At 38.7% G+C, this 24,713-nt stretch overlaps 4 protein-coding genes across 5 annotated transcripts; 2 read left to right on the forward strand and 2 right to left on the reverse strand.

Moving 5' to 3' along the window:
• The first annotated feature begins 969 nt into the window (after window positions 1–969).
• mlx (MAX dimerization protein MLX) lies at window positions 970–6,694 on the forward strand. The gene is made up of 8 exons (XM_014978925.2): window positions 970–1,051; window positions 1,945–1,981; window positions 2,077–2,166; window positions 3,013–3,122; window positions 3,219–3,321; window positions 3,985–4,084; window positions 4,373–4,574; window positions 4,669–6,694. The coding sequence occupies exons 1-8, from the start codon at window positions 1,013–1,015 to the stop codon at window positions 4,723–4,725; spliced, it is 738 nt and encodes a 245-aa protein (XP_014834411.1). The 5' UTR covers window positions 970–1,012; the 3' UTR covers window positions 4,726–6,694.
• Window positions 6,307–8,813, reverse strand: psmc3ip (PSMC3 interacting protein). The gene is made up of 8 exons (XM_014978926.2): window positions 8,519–8,813; window positions 8,111–8,211; window positions 7,668–7,757; window positions 7,479–7,590; window positions 7,200–7,345; window positions 7,057–7,110; window positions 6,901–6,960; window positions 6,307–6,824 (listed from the first exon to the last, which is right to left on the reverse strand). The coding sequence occupies exons 1-8, from the start codon at window positions 8,535–8,537 to the stop codon at window positions 6,768–6,770; spliced, it is 639 nt and encodes a 212-aa protein (XP_014834412.1). The 5' UTR covers window positions 8,538–8,813; the 3' UTR covers window positions 6,307–6,767.
• Window positions 8,814–9,061: 248 nt separating this feature from the next.
• retreg3 (reticulophagy regulator family member 3) lies at window positions 9,062–16,354 on the reverse strand. 2 transcript variants are annotated; one of them, XM_014978924.2, is made up of 10 exons: window positions 16,249–16,354; window positions 15,735–16,011; window positions 14,419–14,525; window positions 14,118–14,148; window positions 13,917–14,043; window positions 13,600–13,684; window positions 12,978–13,115; window positions 11,559–11,638; window positions 11,037–11,169; window positions 9,062–10,960 (listed from the first exon to the last, which is right to left on the reverse strand). In XM_014978924.2, exons 2-10 carry the CDS (start codon window positions 15,980–15,982, stop codon window positions 10,419–10,421), a joined length of 1,491 nt encoding a protein of 496 aa, XP_014834410.1. In that variant the 5' UTR covers window positions 15,983–16,011; window positions 16,249–16,354; the 3' UTR covers window positions 9,062–10,418. The 2 variants fall into 2 exon arrangements, with proteins under 2 accessions (XP_014834410.1, XP_087863797.1); XM_088007671.1 differs by having other exon boundaries at window positions 15,735–16,025; window positions 16,249–16,325.
• Window positions 16,355–17,440: 1,086 nt separating this feature from the next.
• On the forward strand, window positions 17,441–23,769 carry tubg1 (tubulin, gamma 1). Its single transcript, XM_088007672.1, has 11 exons — window positions 17,441–17,631; window positions 18,003–18,115; window positions 18,760–18,927; window positions 19,012–19,080; window positions 20,285–20,364; window positions 20,461–20,587; window positions 21,460–21,546; window positions 21,849–21,998; window positions 22,079–22,231; window positions 22,307–22,468; window positions 22,852–23,769. The coding sequence occupies exons 1-11, from the start codon at window positions 17,583–17,585 to the stop codon at window positions 23,047–23,049; spliced, it is 1,356 nt and encodes a 451-aa protein (XP_087863798.1). The 5' UTR covers window positions 17,441–17,582; the 3' UTR covers window positions 23,050–23,769.
• The last annotated feature ends 944 nt before the right edge of the window (window positions 23,770–24,713 follow it).

Raw genomic sequence — 24,713 nt, forward strand, 5'->3', positions numbered from 1 at the left:
TAGCCAGGTAAATAAAGATGACTTTGGAAAGAATGATAAAAAAGCGCCTCCGCGTGGTAAAATCAATTGTTGCATTAACGGTGGCGCATTTAGGGTCATTGTATGTTCGTCAATGTCAATCTGTTTGATGTTTATGTATTCCTATTGAGTAAATAGATTAATTAATTAATGCTATTTAAAATTGACTTCAACTACCTGCTACCACTTTTAAGTGTCTTATTGTGTGTGCTACACATGAACTGAAAGCATAAAAGCTGACGTCGAGTCAAACCAACTTATTGCAATATTTGCATCAGCCCTCACTGTTTATTTATTTGAGACGGCTAAGCTTTCTTGAACAGCCTTTAGATCTGGATTTTTTTTTAATTTTTTTTTTTTTTTGCTACTTCCAGAGGCGCACTTGAAAGCAGTCTTGGTACTTATTAATCCTTCCAAAATGACGAAGCTGTGTTTTACTATATATTTGCTGGGTAATTTAATATACTGTATTTACGTCAGGCAAAGGAAGGTAAATGTTGCAAGTGTAATGAAACAGTGCCTCTATGTGGCAAAAGTCAGCAAAGGCATGTAGTGGTGTTACCTTTAGAGTCCACTTTGTGATAGGAATTTATCATTATCAACCTCAACGTCAAATATTTTGGGCTAGTGTTTAAAAGACAATATTTAAAGTATGATATAATGAATAGTAGAATAAATATTTATGAAGTAACTTGTTTTACCTGTCGTTGCATTCAAGTCTTTTTTTTTTTCCCACCTGGCTGTTCCATCCAGATAAATCATACCTACTATACTCCTACTATACTTATGTCTTCTACAAATGAACGGAAGAACTCATAGCTTGAGTAAAGTAGGGTTGCATCTGCAACAGGTTGACATCAATGTTCACATTTTTGAAATGTGACTTCAATCTACTGATTAATGTTTAATTTTTGAAATATTTAGGCACTTTTACTTTCATTTTCTGAGCAGCACCTGAAGGCAGCCACGCTATTAGTTTATTTAGCATTCCAAAATGACGGATCCGACTACGTCTCCAGAGGACCACTGGAAAGTAAGTCTCTGTTAAAGACCACTTTCGAGCTTCCCGCTCATTGTTTTTTACTGTGACATCTGTAATGTTTAATAAACTGGAAATGCTGAAGTTTGAACGGTGCTGCTAATGTAGCGTTAGCTTCATCACGTTCAGTAACATTGGAACAGATGGCTAACATGTTAGCAAAGTAAACAAAACCGTCTAAAAAGAGAAACTCGTGTTTCTTAACTAATATTCTTTGTCTTGTGAATTGGCTTGCCTTCCATAAAGAATAAAACAATTAATGCGTTAAACTATATTCAAAATATCGATTTTAAGTGAAGTTGAAAGGCTTTTTAAGAGCCCGACTTATTAAATGGCCACTTCGTCATGCTTGATACCTTTGAGTATCCGTCTCACACTAAGTCGTTTCTTTGTGAACATTATTGTATCCTTTCTTATAATCTAATATTTATATTTCATTTATATTTAACTGAGCATTGCTGATGAAAGAATGTTGTTTATAGACCTTATATTAATGAAATTTGAGAAATTTGAGCCTTGAATTGAGTTTTAAACCTATTTTGTCAAACATTCATTTTTAAGGGAACTCTTAACAGTAGACAGTGTTTCTCAGGGTTTTTTTTTTTTTTCCACCATACGCAGTGGAAAATCTGAGCTAACACAACCAGGCAATAAACCCATTGTGTTGCGTTGCCCTACATCCAGCAGTAAAACCTATTTGACACATCGTTTATCTTCTGTTGTACTTGCAATGGACAAATCAGGCCGTTGCTCAGTAGGGGGGTTTAGACTGGCTTGTTGTTGCTCTTTTGTCAACGTATTTAGGACAGCACATATTTTCCTCTTGTCATTTCAACCTCACACTCTACATTTTATTTCTTCTTTGCTACTTGGTGATGGCCGGGCAGACAGACGGGGCTTTCAGCGACAATGGCTTTGACACCAGTGAGTACTTCTTACAGGACTTAACTCATCTTTTCTCTGTGATCTCTTGTCTCTCTTGCTTTTAATTTTCTCATAACTATTGTTTTGTTACTCAGGTTTCTTCACTGATACTGCCAGGAAAGGTAGTATTGTGTCCAGGGCAAACAGTATCGGCTCTACAAGTGCCTCTTCAGTTCCAAATACAGGTATTGACTTTTTAACAGATAACATTTTTTCTTACAGCTATTTACGGTCCATGTGTAATATGTTTAGAGTCGCACAGTATATCAAGTAGTCTGGGTTCCTGCCCAGTCTTGGAAAAATCAGAAAATGCATAGAATTAATTTCAGGTCTGGATACCTGTGGTAAAAATATAAAGTCTGATTTTCCAGACTTGCATAATTTGAATGTTTTTTTTAGACTAACATCTAGTAATGCTCAATACACACAGTGGGTGTACATGAATTTATATAAAAGGGGCATGCTTAACTTTGATATACCAAATGAGGTCTTGCTTTTAAAATTTTACCCATCAGAATTTTGTTTTTTCATTTACTGAATGAAATGAAATGCTCTTTCATAAATCAGTCAATAATTTAGTATATTGCTTGGTTTGATTGGCATCTGACAACTCTTGAAACAGAGCAGATCTGAAGTCAGTTCAGATTCCACAATAGCGCTGACTTAAATAGTCTGGAACTAGGAAGCCAATTTTAGCATTGTGTTGATCATTATTTGTGTTATTTGCAGATAATAAAACTTGACAACTACAGAGTTAGTTTATTCTTGCCATAGGTTTCAAAATAAACACAAAGTCAAAGTTTATTATAGCAAACTCGGACTACGAATATTGAAGGTTTAGCTTATTATATCCACTATTTATTTTTGTCAATAATCCAAAAATTAAAATATAAATATGCAAAATCTGAACAAAAAACTCAATCCTTCATTAATAAATATGCCAAGAAAAAAAAAATCCCTGACCTTAGCTATCAGAGCTATCTATACTACAGACATGTTTCCATAATAAAAATGAATTTGTTCCCTAACAGATGATGAAGACAGCGACTACAGGCATGAGACGTCGTACAAAGACTCGTACAAAGACCGAAGGAGACAAGCACACACACAAGCTGAGCAGAAGCGCAGAGATGCAATCAAGGTGACTTCACATCAGGATCCTTTTTTTTTTCTGCTGTTATCAATTATTCCACATATTATAGAAGTTTCTAATTTTATTCCCTCATTCTAACACCAGAAAGGCTATGATGACCTGCAGGGAATTGTTCCAACCTGCCAACAGCAGTCTGAGTTTGCTGTCGGAGCACAAAAGATCAGCAAGGCTACTATCCTTCAGAAAAGTAAGCTGCAGCCAACAAATACTTTATGAATTGTGAGCCAATGTGTCTTGATGTATTCAGAAAACAATTTCTGTTTGTGCTAAATGTAGTTTCACCCCTAAACCTACCATGTTATTGCTAAAGAAATAAAACAAAAACTGGTGCTTTGTTCAGCCTTTTGTAATTTTTTTTACAATAATATTTCAGGGGCCAATAATAGTACTTGCATTTTTGTTGGTTGTTAAGCTCTGATTGTATGCAGGAATACCTTTACAACCAAAATGACTGAGTTTTTATTGTAGATTTTATCCTCCATAATAAATACTTTTGGATATTGTTATTTTAACGTCTTGAACTGCATTCCTGAAATAAATTACCTTTTTGATGATGATGCTCTGTTTTAAGAACCACTCAAAAGTGGTATGTTAAAAGTTTAACTGATGGGGAAAACCATTTTTTTTCTTAGTTGCACACCTTTTTCTATACTGAGCTTTAAAATTATTGCTTTTTAATTGAATTCTATAGTTAAAAAAGAGCATCAAACAAAAGAAGTCGTATAGAAATCTTGCTGAGTTCATTTATGAGAAATAAAAAGGGAGAAGCAGCATTGCCAACAACTCATAATTGACGTCCCAGAGCTGTGCCAAGATCTGTGACGAATGCATGTTTGTTTTATTGTTTCAGCAATCGACTACATCCACTTTCTTCATAAAGAAAAGAAGAAGCAAGAGGAGGAAGTTTCTGTCCTAAGGAAAGAAGTGATGGCCTTGAAGATCATGAAAACGTTAGGAAGTGGTTTATATCTTTTTTATTTTTTGCAAAAATAAAATCTTCCTTCATCTAGAAAAAAAGAAGACATAAAGTCCCGACTGCCACATGAGTTTGGATTTAAAAATAAATATTGATCATGAGGAAAGAGGGGACATCTATTTAGCTTCGATTGCAATTAATCTCCTCATTGAAAAGTTTAAATCTTAATAGGATTTAAAAAAAGAGAACATCTTTATGTTATCCCCACACAGAAGCTGCAGCAGTTTACTAAATTGGAAATAAGATGTTTGTGTCCTTCCAGGAACTATGAGCACATAGTGAAGGCCCACCAGAACAACCCACAGCAGGGAGAGGACCAGGTCTCTGACCAGGTCAAGTTCAACATCTTCCAGAACATCATGGACTCGCTCTTCGTGTCTTTCAGTAATTCTGTTTCAATGAGCAGCTTCCAAGAACTGTCTGCCTGTGTTTTCAGCTGGATCGAGGAACACTGCAAGCCACAGGCAAGGACTCTTATGGACGGATGCTGCACAAAGCAAAAACGTCAATCTGCAGACGGAGTGACCATGTTTGTGTGCTTTTTCTCTCCTTTTTCAGACGCTGCGGGAGTTTGTTGTCGGAGTGCTCCGGCAGCTCAATGGCCAGCTTTATTAGTTGAGAAACCTCTGGCTAACTTCCAGAAATTGACTTTTAACTTGCTCTTGCCTCCCAGGATGGAATTAAAACTTCAATCTGCCACAGTCCTCACACTGACTTCAGCTCATCAGAGATTCCTGGATCGTTATTAGATTACCTCGTCAAACGCTATGGGGAGAGATGAAAGGTTGCCTTGGCTTGAGCAGTTAAGTAGGGATGCCTTGTGACCTCTTTACTGTTGGGAATTTACATCTCTACAGCGTATTTTTTGCTCCATCTCAAACTTCTAAGGAACGCAGAGAAAACACATTTTTAAGCGAAACGTGGCGTGCAGAGAACATCTAGTTATAATTTCAACAAAGCACAGAAAACGGAACGTATGCATGAAAAGCTTCCTGCAAAACAGCACAGGAAGTAGTGTCTTATCAGGTCCTCCTCCCAAGTTTGCCTAGTTTCATAATCTAAATGGTAACCATATATATATATAAACATGTGTGCCTACAAATAGATGCTCATATCAAGTCAGTTATTCAGTTCAGAGCAAATGTACTCGGGCTTACCTGAGACACCGTGAGGAGAAATCATTTATTTGACGTGAATGAAGTGATGATGTTTCTGCCGCATCTTAATTAATAGAGTAAGAAAGCAGAACGGTCACGGCTTTTCTTCTGTCTCGTCAGTTAGTGACCATGTAGCTGGATTCTGAACGAGAGCTTTTCGTGCTGCTGCGCACAAACGAGTCACTCCTGAAATTTGAAATTTGTTGGATTGTTGTGAGCATTTCGAGCTCTTTGTTTTCAGGAGCATGCCATATGGTGCCTCAGAATTTCTATCACTGATGTTTGCTTTGAATTAACCCTTTACTGTGACAGAGCTCCGTGTTTAAATAAGCGTAGCTTTATAATGGGGGGGCGGGCGGGGCAAAGCAGAAAAACACATGTAAATGTTAACCCGCTGTGCCACAGCTCAGTGAACGAATTTAAATTGTTTATTTACAGCATGATGTTAAACACCAAGTGTTGACTTTGATGAGCCTTTTTTAACTTATGAAACATCACTAGAATAAGTTGTAATGCTTTTATGGTAAATGTATAGATCTGCTGTGTGAGCTTTTATAATCAGTATGTTGATTACCACTACAGGTTTTTTTTTTCATTTATCACTGCTGACATAAATATTATACCCTTAAAATTATTCATCTGTCAAAACACTTCTGTACTCGATGAAAAAAAATTACTTAGATAAATTTCAGTCATAGAATTTAAACAATTTTTTTGTGTTACTTTCAGGAACTTAATTTCAAAGGCAAATCACTAGTAACTTTTAGATACCACTGAAGTCTAATGCAAGTGCCATAAATCCACTTGCAATGATCTCAATGCTCTCATTGAGCTTACGCTGCTAAATAAGATCATATAGAAGTCGATCCATTCAAAGTCTGATCTTATTTTTGTAAACACTGAATTGGAGGTTTTATAAGGCTTGTATATGACGACGTGTGTGTGTGTCTAAACATGCAGTGGACGTTGTTGATGTGTTGATTTTATTTTCATTTTCAGAAGAAAAATAGTGCGAGGTGGCAGGAGAAAAGAAACTCAGTCAACATTAAACACTTTAATTACAATAAACTTATATACTTGTACTCTTAAAAATGTGATGTGGTCAAGCATTAGTTTGATATATCGCTGTCTTAAACAAAAATAACTATTTCAGTTGGTAAACAAACTGTTCACAACTCAACCTTAACATTAATTTGTTGACATTACTGTGAACTCAGGTATGTTTTTGTGGTTATAAAATTGGAAAACAAACCGCTGTTGCCTCTGAGGTGATGAGCATCCCTCTATAACGCCTCAACATTTGTGATTTTGTTTTGCTAACACTGATGTACATAAGTGCTTTCAGCTATGTTTTCCATTTCAGAATCTGCTGAACTCGTATTTATTCAAAGAATGTGTTATAAATAAAGTTTCCTCTTGGGATTAGATCACTGTGATCAGTTTCCTTAGCTTCGGTCTACCCAGGCTTGATCTGATGCGGTAGCTGTACAGCTGTTTTCTTCAGGTGGTAGGAAGCACCACCTGACAGTCCTCGTCCGTCTCCACTCCCACCTCTTCCTGTGGAAAAATAAAAGCATTGCCAGTTAATTAACATTTGAGGAAAATGGATATAATGACTTCCTTCTCATCTTACCAGGAACTCTTTTTTGCTCTTTGGGTATCCCTCCAGGATGGAATTCATCATGTCCGAAGCCTGAGAAAAAACAAACTATTTTAGCACTTCTGAAGCAATTCTCCTTCACCACATGGCGTGCAAATTTAAACTGATTTGTTGACAAAAATACACTACCAATCTCTTCCTCTTTTTCCACTCTTTTACATAAACATCACGCTCTTTATAGACCTGCAAATTACAACAAACACACCACACTGTACAAGAAATGCAGAACAGCCAAAGTAAGAGATTAATTGAGGTTTTAAAGCGGTTAACACCTTCTCTTTTTCTTCTGGTGTTACGTGATTTGTAGCCGACTTTATCTTCTCCAGACGTTCTCTGTAACCAGAACACTCGGCTTTCAGCTCCTGGATTTCTGCCATCATTTCCTCTGTTGTGAGGGAGCTGTTTAGCTCTTTCAATTCTGGCACAGCACAAAGAAATTCATTTCAGCTGTAATTCCTGCACTGGACTAAACAGCATAATTATGGTGTTGGCAGTAGAAGTGTTTTTTTTTTTTTTTTTTTTTTTTAATCTGAATCAGCAGAGAGGTCTACCTGTATCTAGCTGCCTGCAGCTCTGTGTTAGGGTCTGCACCTCTGCACTGAGCTCTGAAATCTGTTTATCCATGGCCTTCAGGTCTGCATCATTCACATCTCTGAACTGAGACTGGGTGAGATTACAAATAGTTCAGACGGCATCTCCCTGCCTTACAACAATTAAACATTCTAGATTAACAGACCAACCTGATCGGCAAAGTAAATCTTTTGCTTGCCATACATTTTCTCCTTTATCTTGCCTTCTTGAGCCAGCAGTTCCATGGCTTTGACCACTGCCTGGTGGAACAAGTTAATCAATCTATCATCAGGTTGCGAACAATACAGCTTTAAAGATTTCTCCCTTATGCTCTCCTTAGATTTACAACTGCACATCTTTGTGGCCAAAAATGCTTCATTACCTTTCCCTAAAACCATATTTTTAATCTCACAACTAAGGTGAGAACAATTAAGTATTTTACACTAAAATACTTACACTCATTTGTGGTTTTTGTAAAAAAAAATCAGTAATTCAAATACATAAACTGACATTTAAAGGGATTGACTACAGATGACTGGATGCAGGGTAATATGACCCAGAATTGTCACAAAATCAGAAAAATACAAAAAGATGAAGGAAGAATTGATCTCACAGTTTTGCCCAACCCATGCTGCTTCTGCAAATTACAGAAGACATCCTGAGCACTGTAGGGACGGTTCTTTTCATTTAGATAGGCGAGGATGATAGACGCTCCTGTAATGAACAAAATATAAAGGTTGTGCAGATATTAACATTATGCCATTGTAATAGACTTAATGCACGTCTATGTTTGAGTTTGCCCGATTTCATCACATCTTATGACTCATAATAATTAGTGCCTTTTTCAGATATTCTCCCGCAACAAGCTGTTGTTCGGGTTAGCTAACGTTAGCTTTATGCTAACCTAGCTACACTTTATTTCGAAGTTTCTGTGAAACACCAACGTCTTCCACGCGGAATAAAAAGTTGTCTGGGATTAAAAACAATCGAAAACAAATTGAAGTAGTTTATTTTTCCTTACCGTTGTCTTTTTTGCTCATTTTCGTGTTCACATTAGCTTTCCAGATTGAGTTTCGCGGAAACTTTGCGTCACGGAAAAGATCGACTATTTTATAAGAGGTATCACACCAGTATATATTTCCAACTCAGTCAGTCAATCTGAGATCTTCTGTTGAATCTTTAGCTGATATAAAGTTAGATTATTTCGACAGAGGAACGAATAATGTTTTCGCCAGTATTTGTTTCAAAGTTGTAACCGAGAGGAGTTGGCTTAAATCTTGTAAGTTGTAGATACTAAACCCGAAAAAGTAGGCGTTGAAAGACGTCTGTTGCTCTCAAAGGAACAGTACTAAGAACGCCCCCTGGAGTCACAACATAGGAGGACGACGAATTCACATTTTTACTTTAAATTTCAATATTCAAGTCTTAGGAGATTCCATTTCTATTTTTTTTTTTCATTTTAAATTAACAAAACATCAATAAGAATCATAGCATGTAGGTATGTTTGACCTTTTCGGTCTTTTTTTGGTATTTCATTGTGTCAAAGAACAATCCAAAAACCAAATTTAATTCCAAACAATTTATTCAATGTATTTTCCACTTCAAAATATATCAAAACCGGATACGGAAGAGAAAATACAATACTATGCACATTAACTTAGCAGACTAGAGAATATTGATCATGGAGCAGCTTGACTGAACATCAACACCCAAATCTAACAAGCCAAAGAAATCCATCTCAGCTATCAATCAGTGCATTGTTTTTCCTACTTCAGCTTCATGAAAGAAGATCTAGCTGGGTTTTTTTTTGTTTGTTTGTTTAATAGTACTGAAAACTTTTCTAAACAGGATAAATTTTTCAGAATAAAATAGCAATTGTTTTTTTCTGTTGAAACAGCATAGAAGATTCAGTAAATCTGAATTTTTCTAGTTTAAAGTGCCACATTTTCTCCAACATTAAGAACAATCAGACAGACCTATACAAAAACACTTTAAACCTTTATAATAATTTTAAAAAAAGAGAGAGATCAACTTTTATACAATTTTGATGTAAACATGGTTCCAAATTAAAAAAAGGACACAATGTAAAATATATATTTTTGCCTTAAATAAGATCAAATGGGTTGTGAGGTATTAAACCAGAGCAGAAAAAGGACAGGAAAATGAAAACAGGCGTGAACTTATTCACATAAACAGTGAATAACTTTTGCCTTAGAACAAAATCTCATAGCTAAAATAAAATATGACAGCGCTTTACTGGCTCAGTTAAGACAGTAATATGGGGTAAAATAAGCTTCCACAAGGACAAAAATGCTGAAGATGTCTATTTATGAATCAACAGAAAGAAAAACTGCTTAAAATACTTAAGGTTCTGAAAATATGCAACATAAAAATAAATCCAGCTCCTATAATTATGTCATGTCAAGAAACTACAATGAAATGCTGTTTCTTGAAAGATAGATAATTACTGTAATGACCTCATAAACTAACATTAAATGCTGTCCAAAATGTCTGTATTAAATATGGCTCAGCTCAAGCAACAGGAATGTCCTATATATTTGGTCCTATGTTAAAAAGCCCTGTTTTTATCAATTCAAAAGTAGAAAAGTTTTAGCGGGCACTCCTGTAAGTTTTGAGAGTGTAATTTTTCACTTTGACAATGCTGTTGTATCAAATGTCTCATTGTATTTTTTTTTGTTGTTGTATTTCCTATTGCTCAGCCTACAAATAAAAAGTTATCACTGATCGGAGTCGAACAGGAAAGAAAAGAACATAAGGAAAAGGGGAAAAATATGAAATACTTCACAGTGAGAAATTGTTGCCTACCAGAAGCAGGACTGCTGGAACCTAAATTTATCTCACACGCTGGTCAACATTTAAGACTCTGCCTGGCAGGACGAACACACAGCAGCACACGCCCTTCACTGTGGCTTACCAAGCAGGCTTGATAAGAAATTAGACCCCTGACTCTCGCTTCGTCTCGAACTTTCTCCTCCTCCAAACGGATCCATCTGGTTCAGTTCAGACTGATCCAGCATTTCAAAGTCTTCTGCGTCCAAGTCTGTGTCAAATTCAGAGCTGGACTGTTTGCGGTAGCTTTTGTGCTGAACGGCCCTAGGGTGGCCTTGTCTACGCTGGGCGACAGAAGGCCGAGGCTGCAACGCCCCGGCTAGCGCCGCCTGGATCATGTTGCTGGCAATGACTCCGGCTAACTCCCCGCTGAAATCTGAGGCGGGTGGGAGGCCACTGAGGGAAAGTTCTGCATCCTCCTGGTCAGAGTCCAGATGCGCGTCCACGTCTAGCACCGAGGCGCGGTGACTCGCCAAGCCAGACAGGCCTAGGCTAGGCAGCCCGATGCTTGTGTCGTCATCGTCGTCCATCAAAGTGGCGTCAGGGTTTATGGACGGGAAGTCTGGGAGGTCTTGAGCAAAAGACTCCTCGGCATCGCTGTGTCTATCCAGATCTAACACAAAAAAACAGAAATTTAGAGGAGAGAAGGCAGAAGACAGGGAAGATATAATGAAGATAGCTGAGCGTACCTTCAGAGCCCTCTGTGAGTGGAGTCTGACCACGTGACAGATTAAAGGTTCCATTGTCGGTGTAGGACACCTCAGCGTCAGAGTGCTCCGAATCAGTCAGTGCAAGTTCTTTAGCGGCAATCTCATCATCAAACTGGAGGAGAGAGGCAAAGAAGATGCTTTAATGCAATCAAGCAAAAAACACTTTAAATCAACTAATTCACTTTCAGTCTCTGCTTGCTCTAGATCTCAAACCTTTTCAAACATCAAAGAGCAAACTCATGAAACTATTTGCAAGGGTTTTTTTTTTTCTTTGATGCTCCTGACCTCAACAGGAAGTGGCTCTGGTATGCTACTGTATTCATCACGGCTGAAATAGACGAAGTAGCAGATACAAAAACAAATGTTTTTCTGTATACGTTCTCACCAGCTTTGATGTAAACAAAGTGACTTGAGCAGGTGCAAAGCACTTGTTACTACTCACAGGTAAGTCATTATAGTTTAACAGTATTACTGAGGAGGTTGAAGGGTTAACAGGCTTACTTTTGGGCAAAACGCAGCCAACTCTTCCTCACTGTCACTCGCTTCATCGGAGGCTGCACCACGTATCGACCTTCGCAGGACTGCAAAGGACAACAGACAGACAGACAGACAGACAGTAACTAACTATTTCTGCTAAATTAATCCTCTGGTCACCACAGGTTGTAAAAAAGTCTTTAAGAACAGTAAGATCATTTTTATTTGTGTTGTGAATGAGATAACAGAACATCTGAAAGAAACAGACCATCTCAGTGGCTTGCAAATATTGCCATACCACTGGAACCTTTTCCCTATTTTGTCAAGTTATAACCACAAATTTCAACATATTTTATTGGATTTAGAGTCTCGTCTCTGTATCCTCCAAAAGGTATCCTCTTGGATGTAGGTCAGGGCTCTGTGCAGTCAAATTGCTCTACACCAAACTTGCTTAAGTCCTCATGAACACTGCTTCATGAATTGACAGAGTCATGAAATTGTCCATTTTTTCTTGGTTTTACCAAAGCATTAAGAGTTCCTTTCACAGGAACGAAGATGCCGAGCCCAACTGTTGAAACCGCTCTCTATAATCCATGCTTTGTCTTCTCTGCACCAAACTTAACACGGCTATGCAAGGCAGTTAGGCAAGTTTTGTTCTCCTGGCAACTGCCAAACACAGACTGACACACTGTTTTGGAGGCACGCCTACAGTTACACCTAAAATTATTATTATATATAATTACTCATATACCTGGCATTTAAGTATCTTTAGACAAGACATCATTTTACATTTTGAAGCAGTCCAGCCACAGTCCTGACTTGAATCTGATCGAGAACCATTAGAGGAAGCTACAGATGAGGGTGATGGCAATGAGGCCTTCCTATCTCAAAGACTTGGAGCTCATCAACATGCAAAATGCTAGTCTGAAGTTATAAGAAGAGCTTGGTTGCTTTGATGCCAAATCAGGAGATCCCATTCATTAGTCAGAAGGGTAATTATAATTGACTTTTTTTAAAATAAAATATAAATAACAGAACTTTTAGATCTGAATTTGCAAGGGCTATTAATAGTTTTGGGCTTAACTTTCGATTCTTGACTTCATAAAGCTGGAGTCATAGTTGGAACAGCTAAAATCAATGACTGGAAGAGGTAACCAAGTAGTTTTGGTAATATTGTGTATATTACCAAGTTATTCAGGTGAATGCTGTGATTTATAAGCCCCGCCCCCTGGATCCCACAATCCCAGATGCATTCTCTGAAGGCACACAGCCTCTGATCTCAGTGAATTAATTTGTGCTTGATCTAGAATAAGTGTAGGTAGGTTTACTTTAATGCGCTTATTGTTGAACTATGATATGAGAGAAGCTTTAATTAATTTTTATGTATTGTTGGCTGACAAATGTAGGCAAAAATAAAAATGGCTGGAAAATTTAGATACAACTTACACTGATTATCAATGGGCTTTGACATCATATATCCACGAACACTGAAGTCCAGTCGCTGCAGGAATGGCTCCAGCTTGACATACACGCACTGAAAAATCCGGTGAAAGGCAGCCAATGGGGTCAGGAGAGTTGCCAACACTACAGCGGGAGGGAAAAGATCACCAGTCATTACAGGAGGGAATATTTTTGTTAGGTCCGCGTGACGGGGGGGAAAAAAAATGTTCTCTTCAGGATTTAAATTTAGATCGGAACAGATCTGCTTTGCTGACAATCACATGTCTTAGTCTGCGTAAACCAACAAACTGCTGTAGATGGAGGGTGTTAAGATGCAGCAAACAAACTGCCGTAGATTGCTCCTCCCTGCTGAGCTGTGCAGCCTTCAGTACTTGAAGGTTAGCAGATTAGCCCACTCTTTGTCTGACCTCCTTAGCTTCCCGTCTTGAATGTCTCGTCCCAGCTTTAATCACCTCACTGAGTGGACCCTGGAATCACGGCCCCACAGATCTGATTTCATTACCCATGCATTTTTAATCACACTGGTCAGGCTATGGTTCCCTGTCAACACGACCCTATAATAGCATGCCGTTTTATAGTCAGAGCTAGGTAAATTGCTGAGACTTACATGCAGAGTAGGAGAGCACTAATCCAGGAATGTAGTATCCAATCATAGCCAAACAGAAGAAAACTCCACAGATCAGAACGCAGAACTGTCACAGAAAAAACAGACACATATGGTTAAAGGTCAGAGGTCCTGCAAAACATTGACCCACTGAGCATTTATCAAGAGCTTAAAGAGTCTGGTTGGATTAATATTTTGCAGATTCATGATATGATAATTAATCCAAATGTAGGTATTTCACATGGCTTTTAAAAGGGGCGTATTCAGGAGGTAAAGCGTGTATTCATCAACTTATTTTAGGTGTTGTGTGTTATCCTCACATTGCCAGGGTTTTGTCGTTTATATTGCGCCATAGTGGATGTGAAAACCGATGCGCTGACCCAGGCCTCTGCTAAGTGGTGGCACAGTTCAGGCACACTGAGGACGCCTGGCTGCACCAGACCCCAGCTGGAGAAACAGACAATGCTTTGAGATGAGAAATACTGTAATAAGAACTTATGCAAAAATGGATCAAAACAAACCTCTCATTTTCTGATTCTTCCAATTTTCTGACTGTGGAGAGAGAAAGAAAAAACATTCTTACGCAGCAGACAACAGTCTTACACAGTTAATTTCAACATAATCTGAGAATACAATAGATACAATGTATTGTGACTGAAAACTTTGTGCAATCTGTGGACAAATTAAGTAAAAATGATTACTGCAAATGATTAATTCCACACATATCTGGAATTATGTGTGGAACAGACTATGAAACAAACTGTTTCATAGTCTGTTCAAATTGTGCAAAAATATCTTCCACACTAAAGCAAAACCCAGCACCTCTAATTTTTGGCCAGATCTTATTCCTCCAGGTATCGGCAAACACAAGCATAGCCAGGCCGACGGCCAGCAGGAACAGCAGCCGCAGTGACGTCAGTGCAAAGAACCTTGAGAGAAAAGCAGACACAAAATCCTGAACAGACAATTCATCATCAGAGAAGCCTGAACAGAGAAGATTACCTCACTTTGTGCACAATTGACTGGACCACAAATCCCTTAAGGAGCCCCTTTCTGAGACTTTGATTCAGAAGAATGAAAGAATAAAAATATATCTTTTCCCCAGACAAGATGGAGAAACACTGTAAAACCAGAACACTATGTTTTAAGAGTCGTAAGAGCTCACCTGACCAGACAAGGACTGGGCACCATTTTTTCCCTAATAACTAAGACTTGTTGATCTGAGGTAACATGTATTAATTCTGTATTTGCAGTGCATCAATTTCAGTTATTATTTTTAACTTGAACATATTCAATCACTAAAAAGCTGCAGACTGTGGATTTAAATTGCAATTCCAACAAGCACACAGTTTTCTCCCCCCCCCAACTTATTTACACTGCCTGGGACCACAGTGATTAAAGTAAGCCTCTCAATGATGGTTTAATTTAAGAACTCAAAAACGTGTTGACCCAAACAGTGCTGCAGGGTTTTGCCAACCTGAAGATTACCTTGAAGAATTTGCTGACTGCTGGGATTTAAGTGAAAATACAAGCACGATCAACAAATTAACAGTAAATAAAAGTTACTGAGATAGACTGAAGCTGCAATGCACTACTGGGGTTTGTGCTGAAGCAATAGTAAAACTGAACAGAAAGGCCTTGAAACGGTGAATGACCTAATCAAATAAAATCTGAATGGCTGAGCTTGAACAGCACTGTGGCCAATCATGCTTTCTTTGTATGTAACACTGCAGCGAGTTTTATAATTCAAGTATTATCAAGGTCATCAAGTTAACTAAAGAACATCTTCTAACTGAGTTATTCACAGGAAAATACAGTAGTTATATGCTCTTCAAATTTAAAGCCAGAAATTAGTAGGTTTCTGATTTTAAGTTATAAAAAGTGCACCTAAAAATGTTAAGATCATTTTTATGACCCAAGCTGTGGTGACCATAAATAGGAGCGGTACTCTGCCACATGCTCCAAATGACAGGTGAAACACTTTCACCGCCTGTTTGCAAGCAGGTTCTCACGTCAGGAAATGAGTCTCTGCAAAACTATCACAGACACAGACACACACACACACACACACACACACACACATACACCAATGTGGAAGGATACACTCGTGCATATTTTCATATGAGACGGAAACCTACCAGAATACAACGTTGACAACAATGTAAAGGAGGACACTGTGAAAGGGTCTTTCCCACACTAGAACAGACTGAAGGTAGGTCAAAACGGGTTCGTAGGGTCCCAGCTTGGACAGAAAAGCCTCTCTGACAGCCCGCACATGACCGTCTCTTTCACTGGAGCACGACCGACTCCGCAGGCAGACACTAGACCCGTGCTCGGAGGAACAATCCCCCATGGGGGAATTTTCTGTAGCCCCAGTGTGCGCCATCTTAGAGTCTGCCGTTGACAAAAACCAGCCTGAAAAATAAAGACTAAATAAAGGAAAGTGGAAAAAGGTAAACTGCTTGATGAGACACTACAGCGCCACGGAGCCTAGTCCGCTCACAACACTGACGCTAACGGTTAGGGCTAACAGCGAGAGAGGCCACCTGAAATATCGTACTCACTGTTTAGAATTAGACTTCTTCTTATATTAAAAGTAATCATTATATAAAAATCCACATTTGAAACATTTTATAAGACGGTGACACTTACTATTTAGTCATTTTCCCCCAGAAATGTAGCACTTCTCTTCAAATATTGTCAATATGGCGTGTCTTGTTTTTCCGTGTGCACAGTGGGCCAATCAGAATCCACAGAAACAATCGCGTCATGGTGCGTTCAGGTAAAATTGGATTATATTGTTTACGATGCCTTTCAGACAACTGAAGTCGACAGAATTACACATTTCAAAAATTTTATTGAAAAGGATCACAACTTATAAGAAGCATTACAACTTGTCTTTACATTGTTTACACGTCAACTCACAATTAAATCAAACTTTAATGTTCACTTTCAAAATAATAATTGTTAGTTCAATTCAAAACTGAATCTTTTTTAAAATTGTTAATTCAATTCATCCTTGAAGTGAATTTAATTAATTAAAGAAATCAGCCTTGATCTTCTTTTTTTCTTTAGCTGGTATATTTGGATAAGATGTCGATTTTCAAAAGGCTCCTTTTTGGATCTTAAATTAAGCCACAATTGTTTTAGATTGTCAAAATGTTTAAGTATATTAAAGTATTATCAATGTTCAATTTTCCATACATTTACCAAACGCACCTACTAGTTGTAGGTGTCATGCATGTGGACAGAGAGCAGCAAAAAGTAAGAAGCATACTTAAAAAAAGAATTCATTTAATTATTTTCGGAAAAAATATGAGAGGGAGTGATATTAAAAAGAAGGAACGACTAAATAAGTGTCAAAAAATAAACTCTAACACTACTTCCGGTGGGCACCTTTTAAGAAAATTAACTTTTCTGCTGAACTTTTGCCATCTGCGGCATCTATCACTTTATTTAATAATTTACAATCTTAAATCATTCGTTGGTTGTTTTCGGGAGATTTATTTGCCAACTCAAAAGGTGGGAGCACGCAAGTAAACCCAGAGGCTTGCCTGCAACGTCATACTCAAAAGGTCCGCATCATTTAAATGTTGGCGCACCGAAAAGTTGGTGGCAAAAATTTTAATACAAATAAAAAAATAAAAAGAATGCTTTCATCTCGGTTTGGTTAGGTGCGTTATTTACCAAGAAGTAATCATCAAATAACTGTTTATATTTTCTATATTTGCTTGAGATTTCACTGTCAACAATAAGGATTAAAAAATTTTGAGTGATCTCAATCGTCTACACTTTTTGAGGTTTTGAGGTCACGCCTTCTTCCCTTTTTGAACGGAAAAGGAGCGGACCCACTGCCAAAGCGGGAAGGAGCGGGCTGTTGATGGCAATTCAGTGTCGAAGCTGAGAGAGAATTGCAGCTGTCGTTATTGTAAATTTAGCTAGCCTGTCTGCTGGCTAGCTAAAGAAGGAGTAACTGAAGATTGAACATGCCCCGGGAAATTATAACCCTTCAACTCGGACAGTGTGGAAATCAAAGTATGTAACGGAAAATAATAGCTAACTTGCTTCATCAACGCAAACTGTATTGCAATCTATCAGAGGCAAATTTTCTACATTTTTCGTTTGCTCGTCAAAACGAAAAAATGTTTGTGCAGTATTCTAAACGGTAAAGGAAACAAGCTAAGTATGAATATACCTACTTTTGTGAAAATTTCGGTGTTTTAAACGTTATTACATCCTAGCTTAACGGCTAACGGATACTCAACTGAGATGAGTTAACGTTAGCTGCGCATGCTAAATAGATATCAGCTTATGTTGTTTTTTTTTCTACTTGTAGTGATCTATTAAATGCATTTAACACTGTTTAATGCAAGACATTTATCCGTGTTTTCTCTTGTATTTTATAGTCGGCTTCGAGTTTTGGAAGCAGCTGTGTGCAGAGCATGGCATCAGTCCAGAGGGTATCGTGGAGGAGTTTGCAACTGAAGGGACGGACAGGAAGGACGTGTTCTTCTACCAGGTAACTACACTATTAATAAAACTTATTTCGGTGACTCTGTTTTTAATGTGAAACTCATTTTAAATGGAATAATTTCACACGGGGTATATTTCTGCTGAAGAAAGTTAGTATGTATTGTCATTGATACAAAATATGTATTTTTTCCACCTCAGGCAGCTGTAGATGATATTGTAATTATCAAATTGTTATTACCAATTTTTTTTCACTAATTTGGGCTTGATTAGAATATTGGAGTCCATGGCTATTTACATTGCTCCTGTTCATAAGTAAAAGTAATTTCATTTGTCGATATTAGAAATGTCCTTAAGTAAAACAATGTTGCTGCGTCACGTCGAGTAGTAATGATACTTTTCCTATTGTTTTAGTCATCTCTTTCACGCCATTCATTCACACATTTATTGTTTTGTTGCTTTGCAAGTACTGACTGAACATGACAAGTTCTCTTGATGTTTTAATTATGTGTTGAGAATATGTGTGCCCTGTTCAACCTGGTCATATTTGTGGCCCTCAAATGCACCACCACTATTTTCCAGTAGGTGGCATTCGTGTCATATAAAAAAAAAAGGAGAACCCAGCAGAGCTGTCAAGGACACAGACTGTGTTGCATCTCGAAACTAATCCTGGTTGTTAATCAAACTCTTCAGGCTGATGACGAGCACTACATCCCCCGTGCTGTCCTCCTGGATCTGGAGCCCCGCGTGATCCATTCAATTCTCAACTCCCCATATGCAAACCTGTATAATCCAGAGAACATCTACCTGTCTGAGCATGGTGGAGGTGCAGGGAACAACTGGGCCAGTGGATACTCACAGGTCAGTTTTTGTTTAGAAATCACATCTATTTAAACTAATTTCATTAAATCATTTTTCACTTGATTTTTATTTTTTTTTCCCCAGGGCAAAAAAATCCAAGAAGACATCTTTGATATTATTGACCGAGAGGCAGACGGTAGCGACAGTCTGGAGGCAAGTCCAACATGTGTAACTTAGTGTCTTTGAGGCTGGGGTCACTCTGACTGACTGTGGTTGCATGGAAACTTAAGCGCCGATTTTAAACATAAAGGCATACCTTTGTGTGGCGGTGCCACAACTGTATAGTCTGCTGACTAATTCAGACCATTCAAGAGCAGTGAGGCTGAGATCAGACATTAAGAAAACTGTCGGTTACATGTTTTACAGTTAATGTGATGGATTAATTTCGACTTAACATGTAAGAATAGCAACATGTAATGGATGGATGGATGTAAGAATAGCAACAGTTTGGACTAAGTAAGCTGTTGTGATTTGTGGGATGTTTTTATGTGGTCATTTTGTTGTCTCTGTAATCACTTTGAGTTTATTTGTGGTCATTTTCTGTCTCTCTGGGCTTGTTTACCCACTTTTGGTCCATCTTTCTCTCTTGTTGTTGTTTTGTAGCTTTACAAAGTTTTTTTGTAGTGGTATTTGCAGCCCCTGACTCTTATAATTTTGATCATTTTAAGAGTGCTTCCTGTCTAAATTATTGTCATCGACTCAGCCTTTCTGTTGGGCATAGCGACATGGTCTACCTGACATTACTCAGGCAGATTGCTGCGCCTCAGCAGTCTGCCTGACGTAAGTGACTTGATGGAAACGGCATACTAAAATAGTGCCAGCGCCTGTCCTCTTAAAACCAGCTAAATCCCGGCCATCCCGCTCTATTATTCTTAGCCTCTTTATTTTTTTGTGAACCCAATTCAGCTTCCAGCCTCTCATAAAATAACACTCGTATTTCCCCTCAGAGGTCTGCAATTTCTGTAACTCCTTTCCCATTATGAGCCCACATTATTATTTAGTGTGTGCACTCATGTGTGCACTGGGTAGGAACGTGGGCCGAGCTGCTGTTGGCATGTGTGTGTTAGCAGGGTGTGGTGTGCAGTGTGTTTGGTGATAGTAGTTGGGGCGAATGTTGAAGGCAGGTATTACAGGCCTGACTCGAGGGGGGTTTTGGGGAGGGGGGGGGGTCGAGGAGGAAGCCCATTTGCGAGGTGGGGCTCTGCTACCATTTATATAACTGCTAGGAAGCGAGGCGTTTGCTCACCCACACACTTTTCTGTTCTGCACCACTGGAGTCAACTGTAGGTTTTTACACGCATGTGGTGCATGCTGCAGCTCGAGGGTGCTGGTAATGAGTAACGCTTTGTCTCTGCAGGGATTTGTCCTCTGTCACTCGATTGCCGGGGGAACCGGGTCGGGACTGGGTTCGTACCTGCTGGAAAGACTCAACGACAGGTCCATAAACAGTCCTCCGGCTTACTTGCTGCTACTTACTTTAGATTTGGCTTGGGATCTGGTGTGTGTGTAAATAAAATATTTCCTGCTCCACAGGTACCCAAAGAAGCTGGTACAGACCTACTCTGTTTTCCCAAACCAGGATGAGATGAGTGACGTGGTTGTTCAGCCGTACAACTCGCTGCTCACACTGAAGAGGCTTACCCAGAATGCAGACTGCGTGGTGAGCAGCGCTCGAGTGGGAATGCCGATTATTATCCCTTTCTTTCAAGATAAAATGTGCACTCAAGACATTTCTTTTGTGGAAAGTTGTCTATTGTTTTGATTATTTCACCGTTACATTCTTGAGTAGTTTCTCCTGTATGCTGTGATCCGGAATGTAGAAAGTCTTTTTAACAAGTTTGAAGATCAAACTGCACTTAGTTACTTTTTAGAATCTGCAAAATGTTGAACTGCAAATTTACAAAAGAGTTGCTTATTGAAAAATAATTGTTAAAAAATGACAGAAATTAATAGTGTTCATACGAGTCGCACATCTTTAGCTTTCACAACCAGTTAATTATTGGCCAACTCAACTTTTGAATAAAGCAACCATTCTCTCATTTTTCCACAAGCGCCACAGCCGTCTCTCTTTCAATGTTTGCAGTTCCTTTATCTAAAATAATCTGGGACTTTTCCAATTTCTTGCTCAGCAAACTAATAAACAGATTGCATTAGCAATATTGTCTTGCAAGTGCAACTTATTAAATTTGACTTCTAAATATCTGATTGTATTAAGACACAGACGCACTGGCAGTCTAATGGCATTTCCTCTTTAATGCCTACTTCCTCCAGGGTCTTGCATAAGAACCTAATGTTGATAGGATTAGCCTGAGAGCTAATAGAATCTATCCCTAGAATTGGTCTCCCTGTTGCGTCCGTAGAGTTTATTGCATATCTTCTACTTTCCTAACAATGACGCACTGTGTGTGGCTGCTGCTTCTTCTCATTACTGCTGTACCTTCTCACTCCTAAAAGCATAGCAGTATATTGACTTGTGTCTTGACTTGCTCTCTGTCTCTATTTGTTTTCTAATTGCTCCGTCTTGTCCATCAGGTTGTTCTGGATAACACCGCTCTGAATCGCATTGCCACAGACAGGCTGCACATCCAGAACCCCTCCTTCTCCCAGATTAATCAGCTGGTGAGTAAGATGTCAGTTTCATTTGAGGTTCAGCTAATTGTCTCCAAGGGTGTTTTTGATCATCACAAAACATACAGAAACACGGCGGACTTGAAGAGACACTCGACACCCACTAAGAAATCACAAACTTGTTTGGTTGGTTAGTTGGGCCTTAAATCTAATTGCTGCTTTCTTGGAACCGTCCCTGGCTTCATGGCAGGATATGTTGCCTGACTGGAAAACTTTTTTTTTGTTTCATTTTTCTTAGGATACATGTTTAATTTCTTGTCAAAGCTTTGCATTGAGATGTCTCAACATTTTAGGTTTCCACAATCATGTCTGCGAGCACAACTACGCTACGCTACCCAGGCTACATGAACAACGACCTGATTGGTCTGATCGCTTCACTCATTCCCACGCCCCGTCTCCACTTCCTCATGACGGGCTACACACCACTGACCACTGACCAGTCGGTAAGTAGCTGATATTTCACTAGATGAAATATACAGCATGAGACGTTAGGATTGAAAGCACTAACGGAGCCACGTCACAGGTTGCTAGTGTGAGGAAGACGACGGTGCTGGATGTGATGAGGAGACTGTTGCAACCTAAGAACGTGATGGTGTCCACTGGAAGAGAGAGACAGCCCAGTCACTGCCACATTGCTATCCTCAACATCATCCAGGGAGAAGTTGATCCCACGCAGGTATGTGAGCTGAAAACAAAAAATGTTATCATTTGTGGCATTTAAAAAAAACAAAAACAAACATTGTTTCTTTAGGTGCATAAAAGCCTCCAAAGGATCCGGGAGCGCAAACTTGCCAACTTCATTCCCTGGGGTCCGGCCAGCATCCAGGTGGCCTTGTCCAGAAGGTCTCCATACCTGGCCTCAGCTCACAGAGTGAGCGGGCTGATGATGGCCAACCACACCAGCATCTCTTCTGTAAGCACTCAGCACAGTCTTACTGTTTCCTACTGTGTAATTATGTGAAGATATTTGAAAATTCTCATAAGGATCTGTTTGTTTTAAATGTTTGACTGTTTTTTTTTTTCCATCCCACTGGTTTAAAAACTGTTGAACTAAAAAAAACAAACTAAAAATTTGTAAATCTGTAACCATCTGATTGATGTAATCTTAAGTTGCAACAACCACTACTTTTTGCTTCATTAATAAGCCAAAACTATTCCAACGAAGTCCTTATCAGATTTTCTTTCTCTTTAAAGAAGAGAATCAAAACGGAAAGTAGATTTAAAGAAATCTGATAAGGAACTTGAATCCTTCCTGGTTTTAATTATAGTTTTGCCCTCACTCTGTTGCTGTTCTAGCTCTTCGAGCGAACGTGCAGGCAATATGACAAACTGCGAAAGCGCGAGGCCTTCCTGGAACAGTTCCGCAAAGAGGACATATTCAAGGACAACTTTGATGAGCTGGACAACTCTCGTGAGGTCGTCCAGCAGCTGGTGGACGAGTACACAGCAGCGACACGACCCGACTACATCTCCTGGGGCACACAAGAGCAGTGACCATTGTTCTGAATTTCTGCACCATAACTGGCTATAGCTGCTGTCCTGACAATTATTTATTAGCAGGTTATAGCATGTAATTATAGGTTAGGAGGCCGTGATTAATGTTAAGAACTTATATTAACCAAAGTGTTTCCTGGATTGTTATATTTTGGAGATTCATAATCTTAGTTGATGTGAGTTTTTCTCCTAATGAATAGTTAATGTTGAGTTATATTGCAAGTAATTACAGAAAGCATCAGTTACTGTTGTCTCTAAAACATTAGTTTCCTGTACTGCACCTGTATTTTGCCCATGTTAAACAACTTGCTGCCTTGTTTTTCTCTATTTTTATACAGTTCAGTAGTTTTTTTGTTTTTGGATTTCTAGAAGCGCCCACTACCTATAGGCTGCATAAGAGTGATGGCTAATGTAGGTTTCGCCATACCTCACCTTTCTTACTTCCACGGTGAATTGTACAATCCGTCTGCTGCTGATTCACAATGCTCAAGGTGTCACTGTTCATGACAAACAAGAATGTGGAGCTGTTCTGACTGGTGTTAAAATAACTTCAATTTAAACAGCTTTTGTCTTAAAGTAACAGTTTAACAAGCGTAAAGCCTCTAACATGTCTGTAAATAGGCTTCAAAGAATTGCTGGTTCCCTGAGTATTAAATGTATTGTTCCTTATTGCTGTTTGTTGGACCTGTAAGATTAATAAACATGTTTTCTATTACTGTACTTTTCTACCTTCTAAAGGCACAATTGGCTGTATGGAAACATTACTCTTCCTGTTATCTGCAAAGTGATGCAACATTATTTCTCCTCTCACCTGGAGCACAGTGTACCAGCGCCTGCTCATGTAATTCAGCCAAGGATCATTAACTGCGGGGAACGCAATGGCACTTAGCAATGCTTGCTTTAGCTGGTATTGTTTTCACTCTGAACTTTTTAGGAGGAAACTTTAAGATGTACTGCTGGGGCCAGACGGCAGCATTTATCTACAAAAACATGGCTTATTACAAAAGTGTTTAAAGGGGGATATTATGTACTTTACAGGCACATAGTGCCATTTTATAGTACCATCAAGAAACTGTTGCGTTCAGTTATAAAATTCTGCATATTTCAAGCACAACTTAAATTTGAAATTTGCCTTTCTGTAATTTCAAAACTCAAATTACTATCATGGCTGTGGCTCAATCAAGTAACTTATTGCCTTCAGTTACGAAATTGCTGCATACGTCAAACATAACTTAATAGAAATTTGACTTAGCAATTTGGCAACTGTCTCTTTAAGAAGCTCCTACTCTTTATGACACCCCACCTTCGCAACAATGCTCCCGTTTTGCTGTTTACAACCATTCTTGAGGGAAAGATAGTTTGTAAGATAAGCTCAGCAAACTCACAGTTCCACCAGGTGTTTGCTAATTGCTGCTGCCGCTAGTCTGAAGGAGCCGAGTGGGGAAGACATGGGGGAAGTTGGAGACTGCAGCTCCAAGGAAGAGCTTGTGGAAATAGGCAGCCCTTTGTAAGAATAATTGATAAGGCGACCTCCAGTAGCTACCACAAATAGTCAATATTTCCTCAAACATTCAAGAAGTGATCAATGAAACATTACTAGTATGTCTTTGATGATGTTCTAACTATATACAAAGCTCAAAGTTGATTTTACAGAACATTTTCAA

This window comes from Poecilia mexicana, unplaced genomic scaffold (assembly GCF_051168715.1).
Source record: "Poecilia mexicana isolate PSO_F unplaced genomic scaffold, ASM5116871v1 scaffold_8, whole genome shotgun sequence".
Classification (NCBI taxonomy): Eukaryota; Metazoa; Chordata; class Actinopteri; order Cyprinodontiformes; family Poeciliidae; genus Poecilia; species Poecilia mexicana.

Bases quoted from the DNA above. Each gene is read 5' to 3' on its own strand.
- mlx (XM_014978925.2), top strand. From the start codon at position 1,013: ATGACGGATCCGACTACGTCTCCAGAGGACCACTGGAAA. The intron at 3,322-3,984 runs GTAAGCTGCAGC...TTATTGTTTCAG, and splicing joins GGCTACTATCCTTCAGAAAA to CAATCGACTACATCCACTTT. The intron at 4,575-4,668 runs GCAAGGACTCTT...CTCCTTTTTCAG, and splicing joins AGGAACACTGCAAGCCACAG to ACGCTGCGGGAGTTTGTTGT.
- retreg3 (XM_088007671.1), bottom strand. The intron at 14,044-14,117 runs GTTTGTTTTGAT...CTGTTTCTCCAG, and splicing joins GAAGAATCAGAAAATGAGAG to CTGGGGTCTGGTGCAGCCAG. The intron at 11,170-11,558 runs GTAAGCCTGTTA...TCTCTCCTCCAG, and splicing joins TGGCTGCGTTTTGCCCAAAA to TTTGATGATGAGATTGCCGC.
- psmc3ip (XM_014978926.2), bottom strand. The intron at 7,591-7,667 runs GTTGGTCTGTTA...AATCTCACCCAG, and splicing joins AGATTTACTTTGCCGATCAG to TCTCAGTTCAGAGATGTGAA. The intron at 7,346-7,478 runs GTAGACCTCTCT...GTGCTGTGCCAG, and splicing joins CTGCAGGCAGCTAGATACAG to AATTGAAAGAGCTAAACAGC.
- tubg1 (XM_088007672.1), top strand. From the start codon at position 17,583: ATGCCCCGGGAAATTATAACCCTTCAACTCGGACAGTGTGGAAATCAA. The intron at 18,116-18,759 runs GTAACTACACTA...CAAACTCTTCAG, and splicing joins AGGACGTGTTCTTCTACCAG to GCTGATGACGAGCACTACAT. The intron at 21,547-21,848 runs GTGAGTAAGATG...TCAACATTTTAG, and splicing joins TCTCCCAGATTAATCAGCTG to GTTTCCACAATCATGTCTGC.